The sequence below is a fragment of the Rhea americana genome, unplaced genomic scaffold (genome assembly GCF_003343005.1).
Source record: "Rhea americana isolate MKP2758 unplaced genomic scaffold, rheAme1 scaffold_9, whole genome shotgun sequence".
NCBI classification, from domain to species: Eukaryota; Metazoa; Chordata; class Aves; order Rheiformes; family Rheidae; genus Rhea; species Rhea americana.
Window position 1 is genome coordinate 4,510,963 of NW_028187088.1, and position 20,802 is coordinate 4,531,764.

Here is a 20,802-nt window from a genome sequence, read left to right on the forward strand (position 1 = left end):
TAAACCTGGAAAGATTTGCTTTTTCTTTTGCTTATTTAAAAATAGAGGAAAGGGATGAAAATGTTCATTTAATTAGCATGGAAAGTATTGGAAAAAGAATTTTCACCAGTCTGGTGGGAAAGCATCTCTTCCTAATGGTTCAAATAGGATTACTGAGCCCTTCCCCTTTCTTCAAGAAGACAGAGGAGAGTGTGATGAATGTAGTGAGAAGTAAGTTGATAATCTCTTTGTATTTCCCAGTGCTAGATGTTTACATCAACAAATGGGAACCCCCCTGAAGTTCCTGCTAAATAGAGTAGTCTTCTCCTGATGTTCTTAAAAGTTATCTGCCCCAAACTGCAGCTGCAAATCCTGTGTACCTTCCTTGCCTAATCGCATCATTATTCTGAATCTCTGCTAGGTGGATAATAACTTTGTGATCTTTTGTTATTCACTGTGAAAAAGCAGAAAGCCAGGTGTGGAATCTGAATTATTCAAAAGATTAAAATGAATTTTTCTGTAGTCCACGCCCTTCTCAATTTAAACAAAATATTAGATAATTCACAAGCAAGTCTTACACAGGGTTAAACAGTATATATGTTTCCTTTGGGATAAGCCAAGTGGGTTATTTTCTATTTTTTTCCTGAAATGATTTCCCATTATGTATGAGTAACCCCATAAGAGAATGATGTTTCATGGTATGTAATCATGTAATCACTAGACCATCAACTAAATCTCAAAATAAACCTCAGATGTTGCACAGCATTGAGTCTCAAGGATTCAAAATTACTACAGCTCCTACATTTCGCAGAGCTAGCATTATCAGTCTGAACACTCAGAGCACAGGTACCTAAAAGGACAGAGAGAAAAGGAGGCTCATTAGCAAAGCAGAGTAGGTTAGCGCRGAAGGAACTATCCTAAGAGGCACCAAATGTCTGAGCAGTAGCCACATTTGCAACATAAAGGTACTCTTTGAATAACAGTAAGGATCCTACCCAACTGAAGTTAACAGCCCTCAAGAACAGACAAAAGGTAAGCCAGAGACAATCAGATTCTGCAAAAAGATCCAGCCTCCATAGTGCCAAAATACATCTACTTTCCTATTCCTTGTCAAGCTATCTCATCACTTTTCCTTTCCTGCTCATTGAAATGCCCTTAGYTTTGTGGCCTTTGAGGTTTTGCAGTGTATTAGAGCCATCAATTGAAATTTTGTTGGATGTGTTAGATGTACACAACTTCTGTCCAACCGGTTATAATCTCTTATTTGGGCTTGCTTGATTTCTTTCTTTCTTTTTTTTTTTTTTTTTTTTTTTTTTTTTTTTTTTTTTTTTTTTTTTTTAGTGCTGGTCAACAAGACCAATCTAAATATTTTGAAGGATCTCAATATTTCAGCATTCCAAATGCTTTAGTAGCTTAGATCTTACAAGTTTAATTCTTAACTGCATTGGTAACTTTTGTTTAATGACCGAACATGTGTACTGACCCTCTAATTTAATAAGGCTTTATACACAAATGCTAAGCAATAGAGAACAAAAGAGAAAGACGCAAGGTCCAGATCTGCTTTTCAGAAATGAAGAAGAGAAGCCAAAGAAGAGRCAACTACATACCTGAACTTTTGTTTCTTGAGCAGATCCAGCCTGCTGGCAGTAGACTTCAAAGAAATCAGCCACTCCTTCTTCCACCCACAGCAGAGTCACTGAAGTCTGAGTCTTATTGACAGCAAACAGTGATTTTGGAGGTGCTGGTTCTGGTGAAGAGGAAAATCTCATTTTAATATGTTTGTCTTTAAGTCTCTGGACAATCAAGAAGGGGAAGCATCAAACAAAGATGAAGGTAACGCATGATGCCTTCTGTCTTTCATTTCCTTCAGATAAAGCCTGCCAATGTAAAACTTTGCCTCGCATAATGATAAGCTACCAATGTAAAACAGGAAGATTGTGAAGTGTCTCAGTTTTTCTTCCTTATTTAAACTGTTCTCTGTTTGGACAGTTGGATAATTTCTTCACTTCCCTTTTCASTAGAGTCTTTGCTTTGGGATGATCAGCATACTCATTAATAGGAAGAGGTTTGCAGAAACAAACCACCAGGCAGTCCACCTGTTAGTAACACATTCTGGGTGAGAAAGTGCTGCTTTGCAAGTCCTGCCCCAGAAGGCAATCAAGAAGTAGCCTCCCACAAGTGAACATTATCTACATTAATAACAATAATAATTTCATCAGAGAAAATGTTTAGTCAATTAGCAGTTAAAAAAAATCTTCCAGTCTGATATTTTGCATGTTATCATTTTATGGCCATCAGAGCTGCACCTATTTTTGTTAGCTGCATAAGGAGATCTCATCCTTACTGAATCCTAAGGTCCAGACCTYCAAGTTCTCTGAGTAGTTTACTTTTGTTTCTGTTTTGCTGGATCAGTTGTCAATCTGCTAACATATTCAAGGGACTGGGGTTCCTCCATGAGAAGGAGAAGGAAATGAATCCTTTCATAGGAAGGTTATTGCCATATCCTAGGTGAAATAAAATGACAAAAGGGGAAAATTCTACTTCAAATGCAAAGTCTTGGAAAGCCTAAGGGGCTAGGGATATGGAAGTAGGAATCTGCTAGTCTGGCCCACCTCAGATTTGTTAACATGGGCTTTCAAATGACCATATAGTGCTAGCTCTAGCCTTTTCCATTAGCTTTGTTCCTGGCACTGGGAAGGGCTTGGGAGAGCGTGATTCTAGGGGCCCTCCTAGGAATGATGGTGAGGGATATCCTGAGGTGAAACACTCCCATTCATTTCCACTGAGGAAATTAATGTCCTAGCCATGAAACAAGGATCTGAATCTGCARCCTAAAGCATCCACAATGCCTGAGAAGACCGTCTTGGTTCTCTCTTTGGAAGCCCATCCTTCATCTTCATTTACTGCGGTGGTCTTGCTAACCGTCATTGAGAGGTAACATCTGACCTCTAGTGGAGGTCCTTTATCACTGCAATGTCCGCTSGAGCTACCGTGGCAGACTGAAAGCATAGGGGAACACGAAAGGAAACCCTAAGGCGCTCAGGAAGAGAACAGCCTAGCTCCTTTTTTTTTGTGTGTGTGTAATGTTAAGATATACCTTTTCCCAAGAGTATTTAAAGACCTTGCTTGCTCCTGATTTTGATCCTGATGGCTTCATACGAGGGATACTGAATCCCTCAATCTCAAACTTTCAGTCTCAGGCATCCTGGGCTCCTTTTGTTTGCCTTTGGAAGGCAGAAAGTTTGGGATGTACATTTCCAAGCTCTTCTCCAGAGTTTGCACATTTTGTAATCTAGTGATATTTAATGAAATTTGGCATTCTCAAGCAATGAGCTTATTCCAGGATACTGAGGCTCTAAGAAAACCATCAAACAAGGTGAGAAGTAGGAATTTACTGAAATTCCCTCATCAGCACAGAGTTATTCTCCTGTCATCATGGCATAGGTGAACACGGAATCTCATCCCCAGTCTCTATGCATGTTAAATGTTTTGCTGTCTGGAAGTTTCTAGTAACACATACAACATTTTGCTCTTCTTTTTTTTCCTTTGCAAATAATTTCTTGAGATACTGTCGGATGAACATGGATGTGATGTGTAMGATTTGCCATCAAAAACCTGGCATAAACGCATAAATGACTTGCTCGAGAGGTTATAGACATTTTGGTGAAGCATCTGATCCTCAGACAAACAGATCAGTGTTTTAGGGTTGGAGGCTGCCATGATCATATTGGCAATGGGGAGCAAGTTAAGGAGAGTAGGGTAGGGACTGGGGCACAGTACATGGCTTCTTCCTTGTCACATGGACTGCAGGGTACATGTTGCCCCAGAATTACATGGGAAAGTTTCCCTCTCCCTTAATTTCCCCCAGTATATCTGCTCCTAGACTCAGAAACACATTCCATTCCCTATTCAAGATAAAAAAATGATCTCAATTAAAATATGAGTTTTATATTTGGGCATCATTCCAGGCACATCCTCCTTTTGCCTGCAGCAAATGGCTTGATTTGTCTGTAAGTGGAAATTTGCCAGGATGAAGCAAACATCATGGAGGAAAGAACATTTGGCAGGAGCCCTTAAGTGASTGCCAAGTGCTGCGTCGTCTATCACTTAGAATCAGTTCCTACTACTTCCAATTACAACTCTCAGTGCTCCCTCAGAAACAGAAAAGAAAAACCTCTGGTAAAATATCCTTACCTTTGTYTATTCAAAATGCAAACAGCATAAAGGAAATAATAAAAAAAGAAGCAGTGTCTAGAAGTGATTTATTGAAACTGAATCATTCAATTTCTGTGGTTTTTTTTTTTGATCAATAAAAGACCAAAAAAACAAGAGCAAAATAACCATAACAGTTCAATAAGAGTATGCCTGCACTCACCACTTGCTGTTTTCCCTGTTCATAAGCAAAGAATTGGAAGATATAACTAGGCTGCACAGTGTACAGCATGAATAATACATGACACTCATGGACCTGCCTGAAAGATAAGCTAACTGKTGTTTCCAAGTACTCACCCTAAAATGTTTTCATAATGGTGTTTGGGGGATATATCTACACACACATCCACCCACTCAGTCCTGGGAGCAAACACACACACTTAACTGTATGCACACATAGGGCAAGCAGTGGACAGGCCTTGCACAAGAAAGAAAAAAAAATTATGGAATTTTTCTATATCCTTCGAATTTCTGTCCTTTCTTTTGGTTTCAAAGAACTTCAGATTCTTGCGACTGCAYTGCTTGCCCCAACACTGTTCAAGAGATTTGAGTAACAGAGAATTATTTGGAAAGCAGAATAGATAATTGCTTCAAGACCTCTAATTCAATCAGGAATTGTGGAGTTCTTTAAGTTTACTCCTTTCACTATCACTCAATAAAGGTTTATTACGTAGGTAGAGAACATAATATAGTTTGAAGTCACTAACTCATCCTTACCTGTCTTCACAGCAGAGTTAATGCCTGTAAAAGCAGTTAAGCACACTTCATAATTTCACTGCTTTGGGTACCTAGGGCTCAAGGATTTTATGTGCATGTAAAAGTATTGTAAAAACTGTGCTGTACTGTCTCATCTTCTTTAGAGGTAAAGGGAGATGCTGGGGAGAAAGTTGYATTTGAAAGTCCTTCTCTTCTAAAGGATCAGATTCTTCATTTTTTTTGTTTCTCAGAATACAGTATACATATTTCTGTAWGAATGATGGTGGGTCCCACAGCCATGAATTAGGCTGCTTTTTATAAAGAATACTGTCACTAATTTTTGCTTAAGGAGTACTCACATTTTCAGTGATGGAGGACCAYGGAATTACCCAGAGGAAGAGATGAAGAGACAAGAAATCAGACTGAGAGACAGAGTTGAGACCCATAAATAGGCTTCTCAAACCCAAGAAGCGTTCTGCTTTGTATTGAAAAGTTCAGCTGCGTAGTCTGAATCTCAATTCCTGAAACCTTCTTAGGGAAATAATTATGCATCAGGGTTGTTCTCCCAGAGAAGCATTAAGAGATTTCCATCCTCCTGTTTCCACTTCTGGGCAGATTCTGCCAGTCTTGGTAGTTTCACACACATGAACGAGATTATCTTCATAGCAAGATGAGGTGAAAATTACAACTTTCCAAAAAAATGCAGACACAGATACATGACTCTGAAATGATGAAGATGCTGAATGTGCTGACAGAGCTACTTCTATACTGAAGTGAGTTTACAGTTTAACAAACACGTAAGCATATTCTTACCCAATTTCACAAGCTGAGGCAGGGAAGTATTGCTGCCTCTTTCAGTACAAGCAGTCACTGAAAGGTTGTAAATGTCCCCCGGAGGCAAGCTCAACACTGCAGTCATCACATTGCGTGTTACCTGCAGTAATCATAGACACTAAATATTACCCAAAGCAGATACCCTTCTTGTAAAATTAATCTGATCACTTAATGTASTACAGAGAGAATTCTGTGCATCACAGCAGATATTTTCTGCATACTCTGAACTTGCTAAATGAACTTCCCACTTCCCACTGACATCAACAAGAAAATCATAATGCTCAATAGAAAACCACAATGCAGAGGTAAGACAATCTCAGACTGCATTTTCTATACAATCAGTGAAAATGTAAAGAGGAAAGAAAAACTCSCTTACAGCATCGCTGAGAATACTCTTGCATCTGGATTTTCCTAGTTCTGCAAAATGTCAAACTAAGTTTAACCAAATCATAGACTTGACTCCACTTRTGGGACTTATATATACACTTATATATCCTAAGAACTTGCAAACTAGATTTGGCTAGGCAAGTCTAACATCTATCTGCAGATCTTTTGGCTTGACATTGRTCTCAGGGCCAATTGACTCAGACAGGTTTATAAAGTAAGCCACAGAAAGCACTGACTTGAGTCATCTACAGATTTGAAACCAAACATGATCTGAAACTGTGCTGAAATTCAAAAGATGATTGTCAATGCTGTCTGAGTCCTGTTGTTTTGCTGTTGACTAAGATTCWCACTTACCTAGAAAAAGGAAGTAGAGCTCAGATCCCACAACAGACTTTTCAGCATGCTTGTAGACTAGCTATAAAGACAGCATGCAGGAAATCTCATGGTGGTATTTATAGTCGCTTAATTTTCAGACTGAWTTTTTCAGTCCTGAGAGGCAGTGACAGTTCTGAATTAAGACTAACAGGGCTATCCACACTATTTTGATCACTTGTTTAAATCAAAAYAGACCAARCTTTTCAGAGTCTCTCTGCTAATGGGAAGTGTATAAATAGCAGGAATAATAAGTCATCATTACTTGATTGTGTTACCTATTCTTTCAAATAATCCCACAAGGAAAGCAAATGTAACATAATAAATCAGATAAAGGCATATTAGTATACTCTGATTTTTAAAGGAAATCTTTTCTGACAGTGCCTAACCAACAGAGCTTAGGAGAACAGGTATATCCTTTAGCCTGGAAACATGCACCAGTATTTACAAATATGAGTTGCTGAGAAAATAGCCATAAATAAGTTGTTACAGGAGTTTCCCAAATAATACTTGCTCATTCTATTGTCATTAAAATAATAAGAAGATAAATATTCCTAAAGATAGCTTTGAATTTTTGGATTTTTTTAAAGATATCCTCTGATTTTAATMTTTTATTTATTAAAAAAATAATATTTCAATAAGTTTTACTGAAAATTATGATTTTGCAAAAATCAGATTTTTTTCCTGGAAAAATAATAATCTTGCAGGAAAYATGATTTTGTAAGGAGGGTAATGGAGCAAAATCACAGCATTTTATTTTTTTAAGAATTCAATTCTTAAAATAGTTTACTTGTGAGAAAAAAAATATATATATATTGAATTTTCTTCCACATTTGAAGGAAAGATCCAAACATTGGAAGCTCCTGCAGTTCAGAAGTCTCATGTTTTTGAACAGTTATACTAATCATATAATTAGGCTCTCACACWGCCACAAGCTCCAGATGGGTGCACTCTTGCGGCCTCTAAGAATCCTATAAAAGCTAGGGCCTTCYGTACAAATCCAAATAAAAATGGCTGATGAATTTGGGCTTATGCTGAAAATCAAATTCTAATACAGCATACGCTAGCCTTCAGCTGTAGAAAGAAAACCTTTCCCTTGAAAAAGATCAGGTACTTTCTGCACGCCAATGATGGAAATATCAATAATGTAGAAAAAAAATCCCACAGCCTCAGGCTTTRGGAAGCTACACTGCAGGCATTAGGAGTTCCTGCGCTGCAGTGCTCCACTGCTGCTTCAAACACTTGATGCTGCTTGTCCTGGGGCTGCTATTTTTCTTCAAGTTTTTCTTCATCAGTTAGTGGAACTTGTATTCAAATAGAAAATGGAAAGAAAACATAACATGTAGGCATGTCTGTCTGATAAAGTCAGAAAATGGGAAGTTATAGTACCTGCACTGAATGAACCAAGAAACTTAGCCAGTATGTCTAGCCGAGGTTATCATTAACCAGAAACTGAAGGGACAATATTAGTTTTCTAAAAAATATTTTTATGTTTTACTATTTGCAACTGATAGTCTTAATACTATGAGGCTATTTTTAAATTCTCATTTAAATTATATCACCACTCGTGTCAAATCACAAATACAGTCATTTTGCTCACTGATTATTTTGAGAGCGTGAGTCCTCAGAATTGCATACTTCAGCTGATGAGGCTTCTACCAATCTCAGTCAGTTTGCGTAAATGTTGTAACAAAAAAAAATTTCAACTGAACACAAAAATACACAGCAAAGAGCTACACCTTCCCCAGTAATGCTTACACTCTTTTTGATTTTTTTCTTTCCTTCCGCAATGACCATCCAGTGCAGCATCCTAGAATGAGAAAGGTCAGTACCATCTCCTCCGTAGGTCCAGCTGACRTACAGAAGGTGGTTGTAATACTTGACGGAGGTAATCTCAGGTGCCACTGGTGCTGAGGGAGTAAGACAAACATGCTACAGAGGGTTCTAACACAATGTACTACCAAGCACAAGTATAAACTTTGCAAAAGGATACCATTGGGAAAGAGTATCATAAAAATACCAGAATGGTATTAATAATACATAATAATAAATAATACATAATAAATACATAATAATAAAAGCATCTGCATTTATACTGGCTCCTGAGTGCTACTTGAAATAGGCAAAAAAGGCATTTTCCCTGGAAGACATTTGGAACAGATTTATTTATTTATTTATTTATTTATTTGCACTCTTTCTGTTAAAAAGGAAAAAAAGAAGCATGAAGTTACTGGCTGACACAAACCATTTTTTGATTCAACATTTATAAATGGAACACAAAATCAAGTTAGAAGCCTCAGATAATGCTTCACTGTGTTATAGCCCTGAAAAGAAGTGACATTCAGTGAGAAATAAATACAATTTGTCACACTGAATAATTTGAATARCTCTTCCACGGGAAAAAAAATACCTTCTCAGACCTCCCCGCAGCATCCCAATGAGCCCGCTGCTGCCTCGCTGCAGTGTTAGGCTGGCAAGCCCTTGGCTCCCCATACAGTCAAAGGAGAAAGAAATGAATCTCCAGAGCAACTCATTYCCTCCTAAACAGGTACTTAAGACAAGTAAGAAGACTACCTCCTGGAGGGGCCCCCCTCTCTCTCTCATAACTGCAGCGGGAGTATAGATGATTAGCTCAACCCAATCGCCTAACTGCGGAGGTGACGGTCCCCAGTCCGGATTTAAGTCAAAATTGAATGGAGCCCCAAAAGTGAATTTCAGCAACTGGCAAAGTTGCTTAAGACGATGACGCCTCTCAAGATGACACGAGAGGAACAGCCTGGATAAAATGGGGAAAAGCGAACCCACGTGCTTGGCAGCTCCTTTTGGAAAACTGTACGGATTRATCCCCATCTACATCAGCCCAGCGGAGTCACTGGTGTTTGTGCAAGGGCAGTTCAGACCCCGCCGCTCAGGGAGCAGCGAGGAAGTGCAGGGCTGCCTCGGCGTGTGGGACTGTCTGCAGGGGCCACAAGGTGTCACTGCCGCCTTCGGAAAGGCGTTCAGGCCTCTGCTCTTGCCGGTAGACATTTGCGAGAGAACACGGRGGACGTACTGAAGTGACCACTGAGGAAGGCAACAAACGCCATGTCATGGACAATTCAGAGCCATTTAGAAACATTTGTAAGATTTATCGCTCAAATTCATCTTTAAAAAATGTCTTTCTATGCTGATGAGAGGAAGCAAGATTATTTAGCGTAAAACCTTTAAATAAATGTTTCTCTTAGTTTCCCAGTCCATCTCTAGGCAAGGACTGCATATTCATTACCATCTAATGTCACATGAATCTTATACACTCTTACTAATTTCTTCATATACCTAGATATTGGTGACATGCTTTTCCTATTAATGCCCACACAGTTGTTAACTTTAGATATCTGGTGATGAACAACCAGGATATGTAAAGAGGAGACAAGACCCAGATCTAGGAGGGGATCTCTGTGCCTGACTTCCCTAATGTCGCATCCCATTGGAAGCCCAGGTGCAAAAAGAGGCTGTAGCAACTTAACTCCGTTTGCTAACCTGGTCTGAAGTGACAGCTGAAAGCATCTGCTTGAGAGCCAGACAACAGCTCCATAGTACTCCAGCTGATGAGACTTCTACCAGCTCCATGATGACAGACTCATAAGCACTGATGGCCTGCCTTTCCTAGACTTTTTGCTTTTGCAAAACTAAAAGCACTGTCATTATGAAAAAAAATGCTGGTGRTCTAAAAAGCCCTTGCTTACAATTGTTTTAAATCCAGCTGTTTACAGCAGGTGCCATTACAAACTCATCAGTCACCACAGCAACACTGGTGGTTTCAGCAGTCTCCATATGTCAGTACAGCAGCGGGCAACAGTTGCTGCAGGAGCCTGGCTGTTTCTCATGAAATCCTGSATTTCCCAAAATACCACTCAGCCACCTGGAGATATCTGAACAGATGTTGTGGGAGAGAGCTATCTATCACCTAGTCTCTTCTGATAGCCTTTTCATTCCAGGTGCTCTAGTTCAGTTCACTAAGGCCTCAACCTAGTTACAGACTCCACATGAGCAATGGGATTCAGGATTAGGGAAATGGTTTGTCTGCCCTGAGCTCGCTGCGAGGTGCARTCCCAAACTCTCAGGTAATCGTTCTGCTTTAGTTTAAAAATACGCCTATGTTCTGTATACAAAGGTTAGCTTTCCCGTTATATACAGAAGAATTGACAGACAATACAGTCAAAAAGACAACAAACCCTTTTATCTATTGTTTCAACATCTAGAGGGTTTCCTTGTGTGGGTTTTCTTTTTTTTCTTTTTTTCTTTTTTTCTTTTTTTCTTTTTTTCTTTTTTTCTTTTTTTTTTTAATTCTTGGCCCTATACTCAGGCTGTGCAGGGGAAGTAGCGTAGCATTATTCGGAACAAGGCAGAAAGGGGCACAGTGTTCCACAAAAACATCTATTACATCTTTGGAAGAACGAGTCTGAGGGTGATAAAGACCTTTGCAGTCTCTTGCTAACCTTACACAGTGAAAAGCAGATCACCTGGGGACAAAGATTTTAAACTTGCAGACATGGAAAACTGGCATGCCACTTTCCTGCAAGAAACGTCTAAGAAAACCTGATGCTCCCAAGGCTGGCTTCTAAGAAGTCTTTTTTCAGCAGGAAGAACCCAGAAGAAGGCAGAAGTATTAACAATATTTCAGCTGTGGTACGGCCTCAGCAAGGATAGCCAGAGAGTCTAACAGTCCCAAGACAAAACTGAAAAGGTTTCAATTAATAAGGTAATTAGAAGACAGGAATGTATTTAACGCCTACAATCAGTGATGACTATTGATAAGCACTCGTAATTTATTCAAGTCAGATTTGTTTGTTTGGGCTATTCCCTTAAAATGCTGCAATGTGGCTCACTCCTGCTCCACACTTTCATCGATAAACTGAAAGGAAAACTGCTGCGGATAAACCATGCAAATAGCCTGGCAACTGGCTGAGGAGTAGGGGATTTAGACAGTGCTGTGATTTGAATTGCTGCTAAGCTGGGCCTGCTCAAACACAATGTATTTCAAAGTTCCAGGTGCAAAGTTGAATACTTAGGAAAAAAAGAATGCAGGCAAGCCTTCCTGAATGGCGTATTCTGGAAAATAGCTATTCTAAGAAGGATTTAGAAGCAAATCAACACAGACATCCAGTGCGATGCCATAGCAAATGCAATCATCTAGATGCACAAACAGGAGAGTGCTGAATAGGGAGCTGATTTTGCCTCTGTAGCAAGTATTCAGGAGGCTGGCACTACAGTTTCAGTGTTCACATACTTTGGAAAAGACAGTAACAAATAGAGAGGGAAAGGAGGGAAAAATATAACATAGAAAAATGCCTGACTGTGAGAAGATTTGAAGAGTTCAGTGGATGCAATTTATAAATGGAAAAGATAAAAACTAAATTCTATGTAGAAAAAAGAAGTACATTTGAGGTTCTCCAGTCAATAAGATAAGTGTAACAAGAACCATGGACTGGATATTAAAGCCAGAAAAATTTAGATCAGAAATGAAGGATAAACCCTTAATAAGAGGAAGTAAGCAGTGGCACATCTCACCTGGGAAGCTGGGAAACTCTCCTTTTCTGGCTATTTTCATTCTAAAAGACCAAATACCTTTTCTGAAGATAGATTTTGCCAATCAAAAATGGATGACCTTATGTAAGATGTTTATCCAGTTTTGATTTTGTCTGTGTACTAGCTAAAGTGTTGCTCAATTTTTCATCTAATAGCTATAATAATCTTTAACTTTCCCGTACAGAGATCCAGATTGCTCTTAATGAAAGCTTTTATTTTATAATAAGCTTAACCTCACTGAGTTCTGCTGCAGCTTTTTGAAGACACAATACTAAAGTGTGCAGGCTCCRCTGGAATATTTCCATTGTAAAATGCTCAACCTGGTACCCAGACCAGCTGTGAAAAGACACATTTTTCCCCTCATACAACAACCAACCAGTCAGAAAATAACTTCATTATAGTGATACAGAAAAGATTATTGATGCCAAAGGATAATAAATGTCACTGGAGATCTTCAAGGGCCTTTGTGGGGTGGGGGTGTGTGAATTTCTGAGGCTCTGGAAGTGTCAGAATTCCTGGACAGTGCAGCTTGGGATCAGAAATCTCAGGATGGGAAGTTTCTACCAACTTTAGCGGAGCTAGGATTTAACTCAGTGATAATTCTCTCATGGCTCAATCAAGCACAGGCACTATATTAATCATCATTGCAAAGGGGTCTTCTTCAGCTCCTCCCTCAATTACATCCTCTTAGGCTTTTGCCAAACAGAAAATCTGGGGCTAGGCTAGTATCTGTTCTGCAGGGAGTGGTTGATTTTCCTCATAAAGTGATTTCTACAGCTGGAAAATAAGAATGCTTCACACACTATTTCCTCTCATGGTGCATATGAATTATTTACTGCTTTCAATCAGCTGTACTTCTGCAAGGTGAACTAAACAATGGTGTATAAAAGCAAAACAATTCAGTAGGGAACTTTGAATTATACAGCCTAGATCCTAGAAATACGTTGCAAGGAGCTAACAGGAGCTATTGTATTCTGTACATAACTGCCCATATCTAGTCCATCTCTGTGTGATGTATTGAAGACTTGAACTCAAAGCATCTGATGAGGGACAAAGGAGTGCGTTAAACACAAAGCTTTTCCCACTGGAAGACAATAATCAATGCMGCTCTATCAGTTCACTGTAGCTGAGAATCCAGATTATGAATGACTTGCCAGCATCACACAGCGTCTCAAAGTCCAGTTTACCCAGCGCAAGTGCAACGTTTTGACCAAAGAAGCACCCTTATTTCCTGACTGTGCACAAAGAAGAACACTCAGCAGATAATACAAGGTTGGAGCACAGGAATAATGTGCTACACAACACACTATAAAAATATTTAATTCTACTGTACGTTAACTGAGATAYCACAGAAGTCACTCTCTGTTCTATGGATTACAAGCTCACTATCATGAGGGGAAAAGAGGCAGGAAAAAAGTGTTTGGAAGCACTGCAAATATATGGAAAAATGTTTCATAATATTAGCAAACAGTAATTCGTACTATTAATTTACTCATTTCTTCCTCAATAGGTAAAACATACAATGCTGTAAAAGACAAACAGGAGCACTGACCCTCACTGCAGCCACATGTACATCTGATGGAAAAAAAAACACAGTAATAAACACTATACTTTGCATAGGAAAATAATATATAATGAACTAAAGCGGTCCTCAAAATTTTCCTTAAAAATCTGAAAGCTTAGCTGTTAAATATCCTAGCTGGCAGACGCAGGTGAAGTCAGGCTCTCTCAGCTCCCAAGAGCATCTCCATGGACCAGCTATGGCATTGCCACTTACCTGTGATGAAGCTGATGGTGGAGCTGTCACAGCAGCTCAGCTCGGGGTCCCCCCAAGTCACCATGGTAACACGGAAATTGTAATACCAGGCAGGCAACAGGTTGGCTATTCTCTGTAAAGTGACAAAGACAGAGAGTGACTCAGGAGAAAATTCACCACCGCAAGGCGGGATGGATAAAATATGTCAGWACTTATACACTTCGTGAGCACAGCCTTCCCGAGCTCCCCCTCCTTACTCCAGTGCTRCACTTGCTCCATCTTGAATTTAGGGGAATTGTAAGCTCTGCTYCACTAAGAGAGAAACAGGTCTAAAGCATGCAGGCAGATGTTGAAAAGAGAGGTCACTCTTCATGCTTCTGTCTGCCTGAAAAGGCAGCTAGAAAACGCACTGGCAAAGCTCTATAACCTGCACCTCTGCCTTGCCTAACTCAAGCCAGATGCTCACGAACACTGTATTTTCAGGCAATTACGATCCTATGGCCCTTTTAAGCATCACTCAGGTGAATTTGCTATCAAGTGCAGTGAACCTGTGTAATCTGAGGCTTGCATTTATTCAAACATCTGTGCAGATTTGAGGAAGCAATATATTTAACAGCAATATGTGGGTTTTTCTTTTTTAATTGAATGTGTTTAAAGGATGAATTAGAAAAAATGTTTTTCTCACTCAGATACTGTCACTTCCTAAAACTTCCTTTTTTCCCCATTTTTGAAGTGTATTTCATATTGTATTATCATTTATTATGAATGATACATGAATGAAATATGAGTTATAAATGAGATATAAATTTTATATATATATATATAATATAAATGAGATATAAATGAAGTATAAAATACAATGTATTTTATATTACAATGTCATTTGTAATATTTAAGTTAAAAATCAAATACTTTCAATGRCAGCACAAAATATTTCACATATTTAATTTTATGTTTAAATGAAAATTCTATGACATTTTTTGTAATTCAAATTAAAAGTGAATTGGAAATAATGAAAATTTCTAAGAAATTCATAAAAGGCCACTTTCAAAGAGCTTTGCTGATTACAGTGGCATTTTTTCAGATGCTACAAGGCAACCCAAATACCAAGTTTGTAGAATATTCTCTTTATGGTTTATAGAAAAGGTGGTATCTAATTAACACTGAAACCAGGAAGCTGCTTACAATTCTTCTGCCATGCCCTTGGGTGTTTTTTGACAATACCAATGTTGATTTGACTATTTTAAAATACGCTGCAAAGTACAAAATGAACCAAGGAAGCAAACAGAGTGGAAGAGMAATTCAGATCCAAGACTCCTGGCCAACTGATAACCCTTCAGGAAATAATTTCTGATCAAAGTCAGGTAGCTTGATTTTTGAGTCCCCTGCCTCCTCTCTGGGCTTGATACTGTTGCTCCAGAATATATCACTCAGAGACGCCAAATGATTTACTGATTATAGGGAAATCTGTGGGACCCAGACACAACCTATTTGGAGTACTACTAGGGAAGCCAAAAAAAAGTTCACTAGAACATATTTGTTTGCTAAATGCCATAATAGAGAAACAGGGGAAAAAATCATTTCTAATTTAGACTTAATCTATATAATTATTTTTTAAGAAATACTCACTTTAGCTGCATTATAGCACTGTTACATTTGAGACAGAAATTCAGACAAAGGAGTTCTAACTTCCTTCGGTTTCCATGGGCAGGATTTGCAACAATAATGATCTTATTTCCTAATGAACTACATTAACTCCTGAAGATGTTATTATTTCTAAGATGACTTGGATCACTCAGGTATTAATCTAATTGTGCTGAGTCATGATTAGAAGATATTAATTACTCATTTGGTAAGTTATTTTTGTTTTTAATTTCCTTGGAGATTTATGTGCTAAATTTACAGTCTCATACCCAATTATAGTTAAGCCTCTGTAGCTAAAATGACTACACAAATGGTATTATGCAAATGAATTACCGTAAATCACCACAGCTTTCACAAGCAGCAAAAGTTATCGCTATTCCTTTTGCATACACATAACTTTTTGAACAACTAATTTCAGCTAAAATTGCTCCTGGTTTGCAAGGGCAAAGTCTGAATGACATTATTCACCTTCTCTAGAAAGACATAGAAAGGAYGGGGAAAAATTCACTTTATTTCTGCTGAATGGCCAATGCTGCAAAGATGTGTTGGTGTGTGTGTTTCCTTTCAGAGAACGATCTCTGCCTAAGTGAAATCCTGGTATAAGTCTTTGCAGCTTCAGAAGCACAAAAGCAAGAACATCTCCACAGTTAAGCATTCCAGATGGCTTGCTCCAAGACTAGCCTGCAAATCCCAAATCCATATTATCAGTATCAATTAGGAGATAAGGCTTTGTACTACTCCCCTGAGGAGATGCTGGAGTTGGTTAAAGCTTTGAAAACACTCCCAATGCGAAGCTGCCTCTGGACTTGCTGAACATGCCCATTTGTCAACAAAAGAGAGGCACGTCTCCCGTCTAAACAATTCTGCTTAAAAGCTGTAATAACCATGAGCTTTACTATGGCTCTGCTGCCATTCCCTTACTTGAGAAGAGAAAATGCCCCTAGCAACCTGATCATTTTCTTTACTCTGCYTGGAAAAATGTTTAGGCTTTAAATGTGTATATACATATACATGGGGAAAAAGCTGGATGAAGAAACATCACAGAGTGCCAGATACACATGGGAAAGCAATAGTCCATAATGGTCACTTTACCACTGAGGCAGTTAAGGAGATGGTTGCTGCTATTTCGTAGTAGGTTGTCCACTCCGAGGTCATCGTCGATGGGTTGAAGTAAAACATTTCTACAACGTATTTCCTGAACACCCCAAGAAAAGGTCTGTTCCAGCTCAAAACCACAGCAGTGGGTCCCAAAGGATAAAGCGTCAAATCCTTTATTCCAGTGGGCACTATAAACCAGAAACTATGGTTAGTTTTTTTTTTTTAATCAATTACGTTTTTTTAACCAAATGGCTATGCTATACTTTTTTTTTTTTTTTTTTTTTTTTTTTATTTTTTTTTTTTTTTTTTTTTTTTTTTTTTTTTTTAACAAAGTTCTACCTATTTCAGGTTTGTTCCTGACTTTAATTCCTGTCCTACCTCCTTGTCATAAGCAACGGTATAGCAATTTCTCAGCATTTCTCTCCAGTTTTAGATCTATTTTTTAAGAAATGCCTGAAGATCATTTGGTGTTGGCTGCTTTGCTTGAGATAAAGTGAARGGATTGATTTTTCGTAAATAGAGTGTTCCATTCTACTTTGAAAATTAGGTTGTTTAGGAGCTATTTCAAGTCGCATGCTCAAAACCCAAAGCATCAAAAGTCACAACACTTTGGAAGATAAATGCCACAAGAACAAACACTTTTTATGTCTCCTCCAGGGAATTTAAGGGTGCTGTTATGTATTGCTATATTTGCCTGACAGATGAGGAAACTGAGAAAGTGAGAAGTCAAGTGATTTGAAAAATGTCACTGACAGGTCAAATTCTTCAACCCTTACTTATCTGGAAAGCAATTATTCTTCTCAGCTTCAGTGAGGCTACTGAAATATATACTTAGCTAACATCTGCAAGGATTGCAGAGCTCCAGCTACTGYGTGTAGGGTTAGAGCCAAGAACAACACCCAGATTACTTCAGCCCATGTTAGCACAGATCACTGCCTTTCCGTTCATAAATCAGTCCCCATTTACCACATCTTTTCTGACCTTTCTCTAAAGTGTTCATATCTGCTCAGTGAAAGCGAGCCTTAGGGTACACATAAGGAGAACTGTATTCTTTTGAATGTATAATTCTTTTTCTTTTTTTTTCAGCTTCATTCATCATTAGACACCAAGCAAATCCACAGAACTGTTTGTTGTGCAGTTTACTACTCTTATATCAAGCTCAATATCCTGTAATGAAATGAAAACTCATATTCATACAACTGTTGTTTTATTCCATAAAGTATCCCTTTTATAATAAAAAACAATAAAACATTTTCTTTAGAATTGATTTTTATGGCTGTGAGGCTACATAAAAGTACAGAAATGAGAGAAGTTATTTACTTTGTGAATATATGATTTTACTTTCTCAAATGAAAATAGAAATCTGAGAATTTCTGAAGTAATTATAGTGAGAAAAAAACCCCTCAAGACTGCTTGTAAATATTATCCAGTGGTATATATTTTAATAATAAAGTATATATATTTTGTCTATTTACTTACCATTTTTATTTTACTGAAATATATCATATTCTCTTTTCAAATTCTTATTTGGGCCCAGCTTATGAAAGCATATGAGGAGATTGCCTAGAATGAAAAGTTTCTCAGCATATTCACTAGTCCACATATCTGCTGTCATTTAAAGACTCAGCTCTTGGCAGGTTAACTTTGTCTTTTTTTGATTCACTTTCTTCCCTACATCACAGAGAGGAAGCAGAGTGAAAAATAATAAAGATCTCTAACTTTCAGCCTCTGACAAGGCAGATTATTTGTCAAAAGGAGACACTGGGTAACTCAGGTTAAATATTCCTCTAAAAGTGTAATTCTATACACTGAATTGCTTTCTCTTTCCCCTTTTTCTTCCTATTATATTTTGTTAAAGTTATATTTTTAATAAAAAAGATGACACTGAAATTAAAAGATACTAAATTCTATTCTAAGTGCCTCTTTATTTAAAAGCTTCACGAAATCTTTAACTATAGGCAGTTAGGGAAAAGTTCTGCCTCTGAGTTATACAATCATAGAATCAGTAAGGTTGGAAGGGACCTCTGGAGATCATCTAGTCCAACCTCCCTGCTCAGCACAGTCACCTAGAGCATGGCAGACAGGGTTGCAGCCAGGCGGGACTTGAAGATCTCCAGAGAAGGAGACTCCACAACCTCTCTGGGCAACCTGTCCCAGTGCTCTGTCACTCTCACAGKGAAGAAATTCCCCCTCACGGTCAGGYGGAACTTCCTGTGCTTCARTTTCTGCCCRTTGCCTCTTGTCCTGTCACACGGGACAACTGAAAAGAGTTTGTCCCCGTCCCCTTGACACCCTCCCTTCAGGTACTTGTACACATTGACAAGATCCCCCCTCAGTCTTCTCTTCCCCAGGCTGAAGAGGCCCAGCTCTCGCACCAGTTCCTCACAGGACAGGTGCTCCAGTCCTCTGATCATCTTTGTAGCCCTACGCTGGACTCTCTCCAGTAGCTCCACATCTCTCTTGTACTGGGGAGYCCAGAACTGGACACAGTACTYGAGAYGAGGCCTCSCCAGGGCTGAGTAGAGGGKCAGGATCACCTCCTTCGACCTGCTGGCAACAGTCTTCCTAATGCGTCATAAAACCACATTCTTGAAAAAGTCAATCTCTTTCTTACAATGTTCTTTTCATCACCAGACCTCAAACCAGAGAACACCAAGATCTATTTTTAAACTCAAGAAAATGTAGGTACACACAATTAGAGAGAACTGGTCATGGTCATGTAGTACCAGAGAGGAGAAGCCAGCTCTCTTAACTCTTAATACAGTGGCTGTCAGGCTGGGCCACATTACATCCCTCAAAAAGCACATTTGCAACAAATATCCTAATGCAGTTCCTGAGAAAGAGTGATGAATGGCCTACCAGAGGTGCCATTGACYAGAGACTACCTGCAAGTCAGGCTAGCTACACCTAACTGTGGTGAKTACCATCCTAAGCAATAGAGACGATGAGTATAGCTAGAGGCTAACAAACATTTAGGTGTTCGAAGATGGAGATGAGCCTTTCCATAGGGCCACTGTGTGAGTGAATCCTGGCCATAATTCCTCCTCAGTTATTTTAAACACCTGATGTCTAAACAGGAAATGTCCATCTTCCACTGAAGGAAGCCCTCAGTAGTGAGCTAAACAGTGCAAAATAGTCTTTGTAAACATTTGTTACATTTGAAATAACCAACACGACAGCTCTGTCTGCACTCCTTAATGGCTTATAAGCCATACTGTATATGCTCTTAAAAAAAAAAAAAAAACAGACAGTAGATGCAGCGGTTACCAATGGAAAATGTAACAGGATCAGAAGGCGGTCCAACCAACGGTCCTTTCCGCAAGTATACCACAACCTGGTACTGGGCACCAGGAACAAGATTTTCAATGAGGCTGCTGCTTGAATTCACCTAGTCGGAGGGGAACACATCAGTTATAAATCATTCACTTTGTGAATTAAAAGCAGATTGAGATTATACCTGAACTCCTTCACTTACAAAAGTCGTGATTCTGAACATACTACTCCCAGTGTCTAAACTTCCATCCGTTAGGCCCAAAATGACAAAACTATGAAAGTGGTGAGGAGCCACTTAAATGTCACACATTACATCTCAGTGACAGCAGAGCACCAAATTTTCTAGTATCAAAATTCATTGAATTATTCAGGCTATATTATTTATATTCAGGTGATATTATTCAGGCTGAAATTCAGGAGGGAGTGTTTAGACAGCGTGTTTTCAGAAAATGCCTGAGTTTTCTCACCGGCCATCTGATTCACYTGCAGCTGTGTGACGTTAAAGGAAGGGTTACAGGTGTCCTGTTTTCCAAATGCAAGTGTTAAACAAGCGCATGCTGGAATCAGAGGGGAATGATTTGCATTCACTTCTCCTGCCCAGCACAGCACATCCTGACGAGGGGACCTTGTGGTATTGTTTTCAGTTCGAAACATCAGCATTAAAGTTTTTGCACCAGGTATTGCTCAGAGCAGGGGATAGATGCCAGACCAGCTGAGGAACTGAATTTAACAGCTGCTTCGGAAAGATAAATCACTTTTGATTCATGAACAATGGCAGAAATAGATTGAACTTTGCACTGAATTTTGCTCTTTTCAACCTGTCAGAGATCCATTAGTAATTTCAGGTATAGTAATCTGATAAAATCTGACTAGTGGTGGTAAGAATATCTGTAATGACAAAAAGAAAAAAATAAGTGTATTTAGACCTTTCTACTTACTTGCAATAAACACACACTTACAGATATCTTGATTATTCATGGWTA

General features: G+C 38.8%; 1 protein-coding gene across 1 annotated transcript in view; it reads right to left on the minus strand.

Annotated features, from left to right (window-relative positions):
* PTPRO (protein tyrosine phosphatase receptor type O) overlaps nucleotides 1-20,802 on the minus strand; it is a 155,781-nt gene that overhangs the window by 27,981 nt on the left and 106,998 nt on the right. The window contains exons 8-13 of the mRNA XM_085324046.1: nucleotides 19,814-19,934; nucleotides 16,541-16,734; nucleotides 13,826-13,937; nucleotides 8,239-8,390; nucleotides 5,701-5,821; nucleotides 1,587-1,726 (exon numbers count right to left, since the gene is read on the minus strand). Of these exons, the coding sequence (XP_085180172.1) occupies nucleotides 1,587-1,726; nucleotides 5,701-5,821; nucleotides 8,239-8,390; nucleotides 13,826-13,937; nucleotides 16,541-16,734; nucleotides 19,814-19,934 (840 nt within the window). The remainder of the gene's footprint in view (nucleotides 1-1,586; nucleotides 1,727-5,700; nucleotides 5,822-8,238; nucleotides 8,391-13,825; nucleotides 13,938-16,540; nucleotides 16,735-19,813; nucleotides 19,935-20,802) is intronic.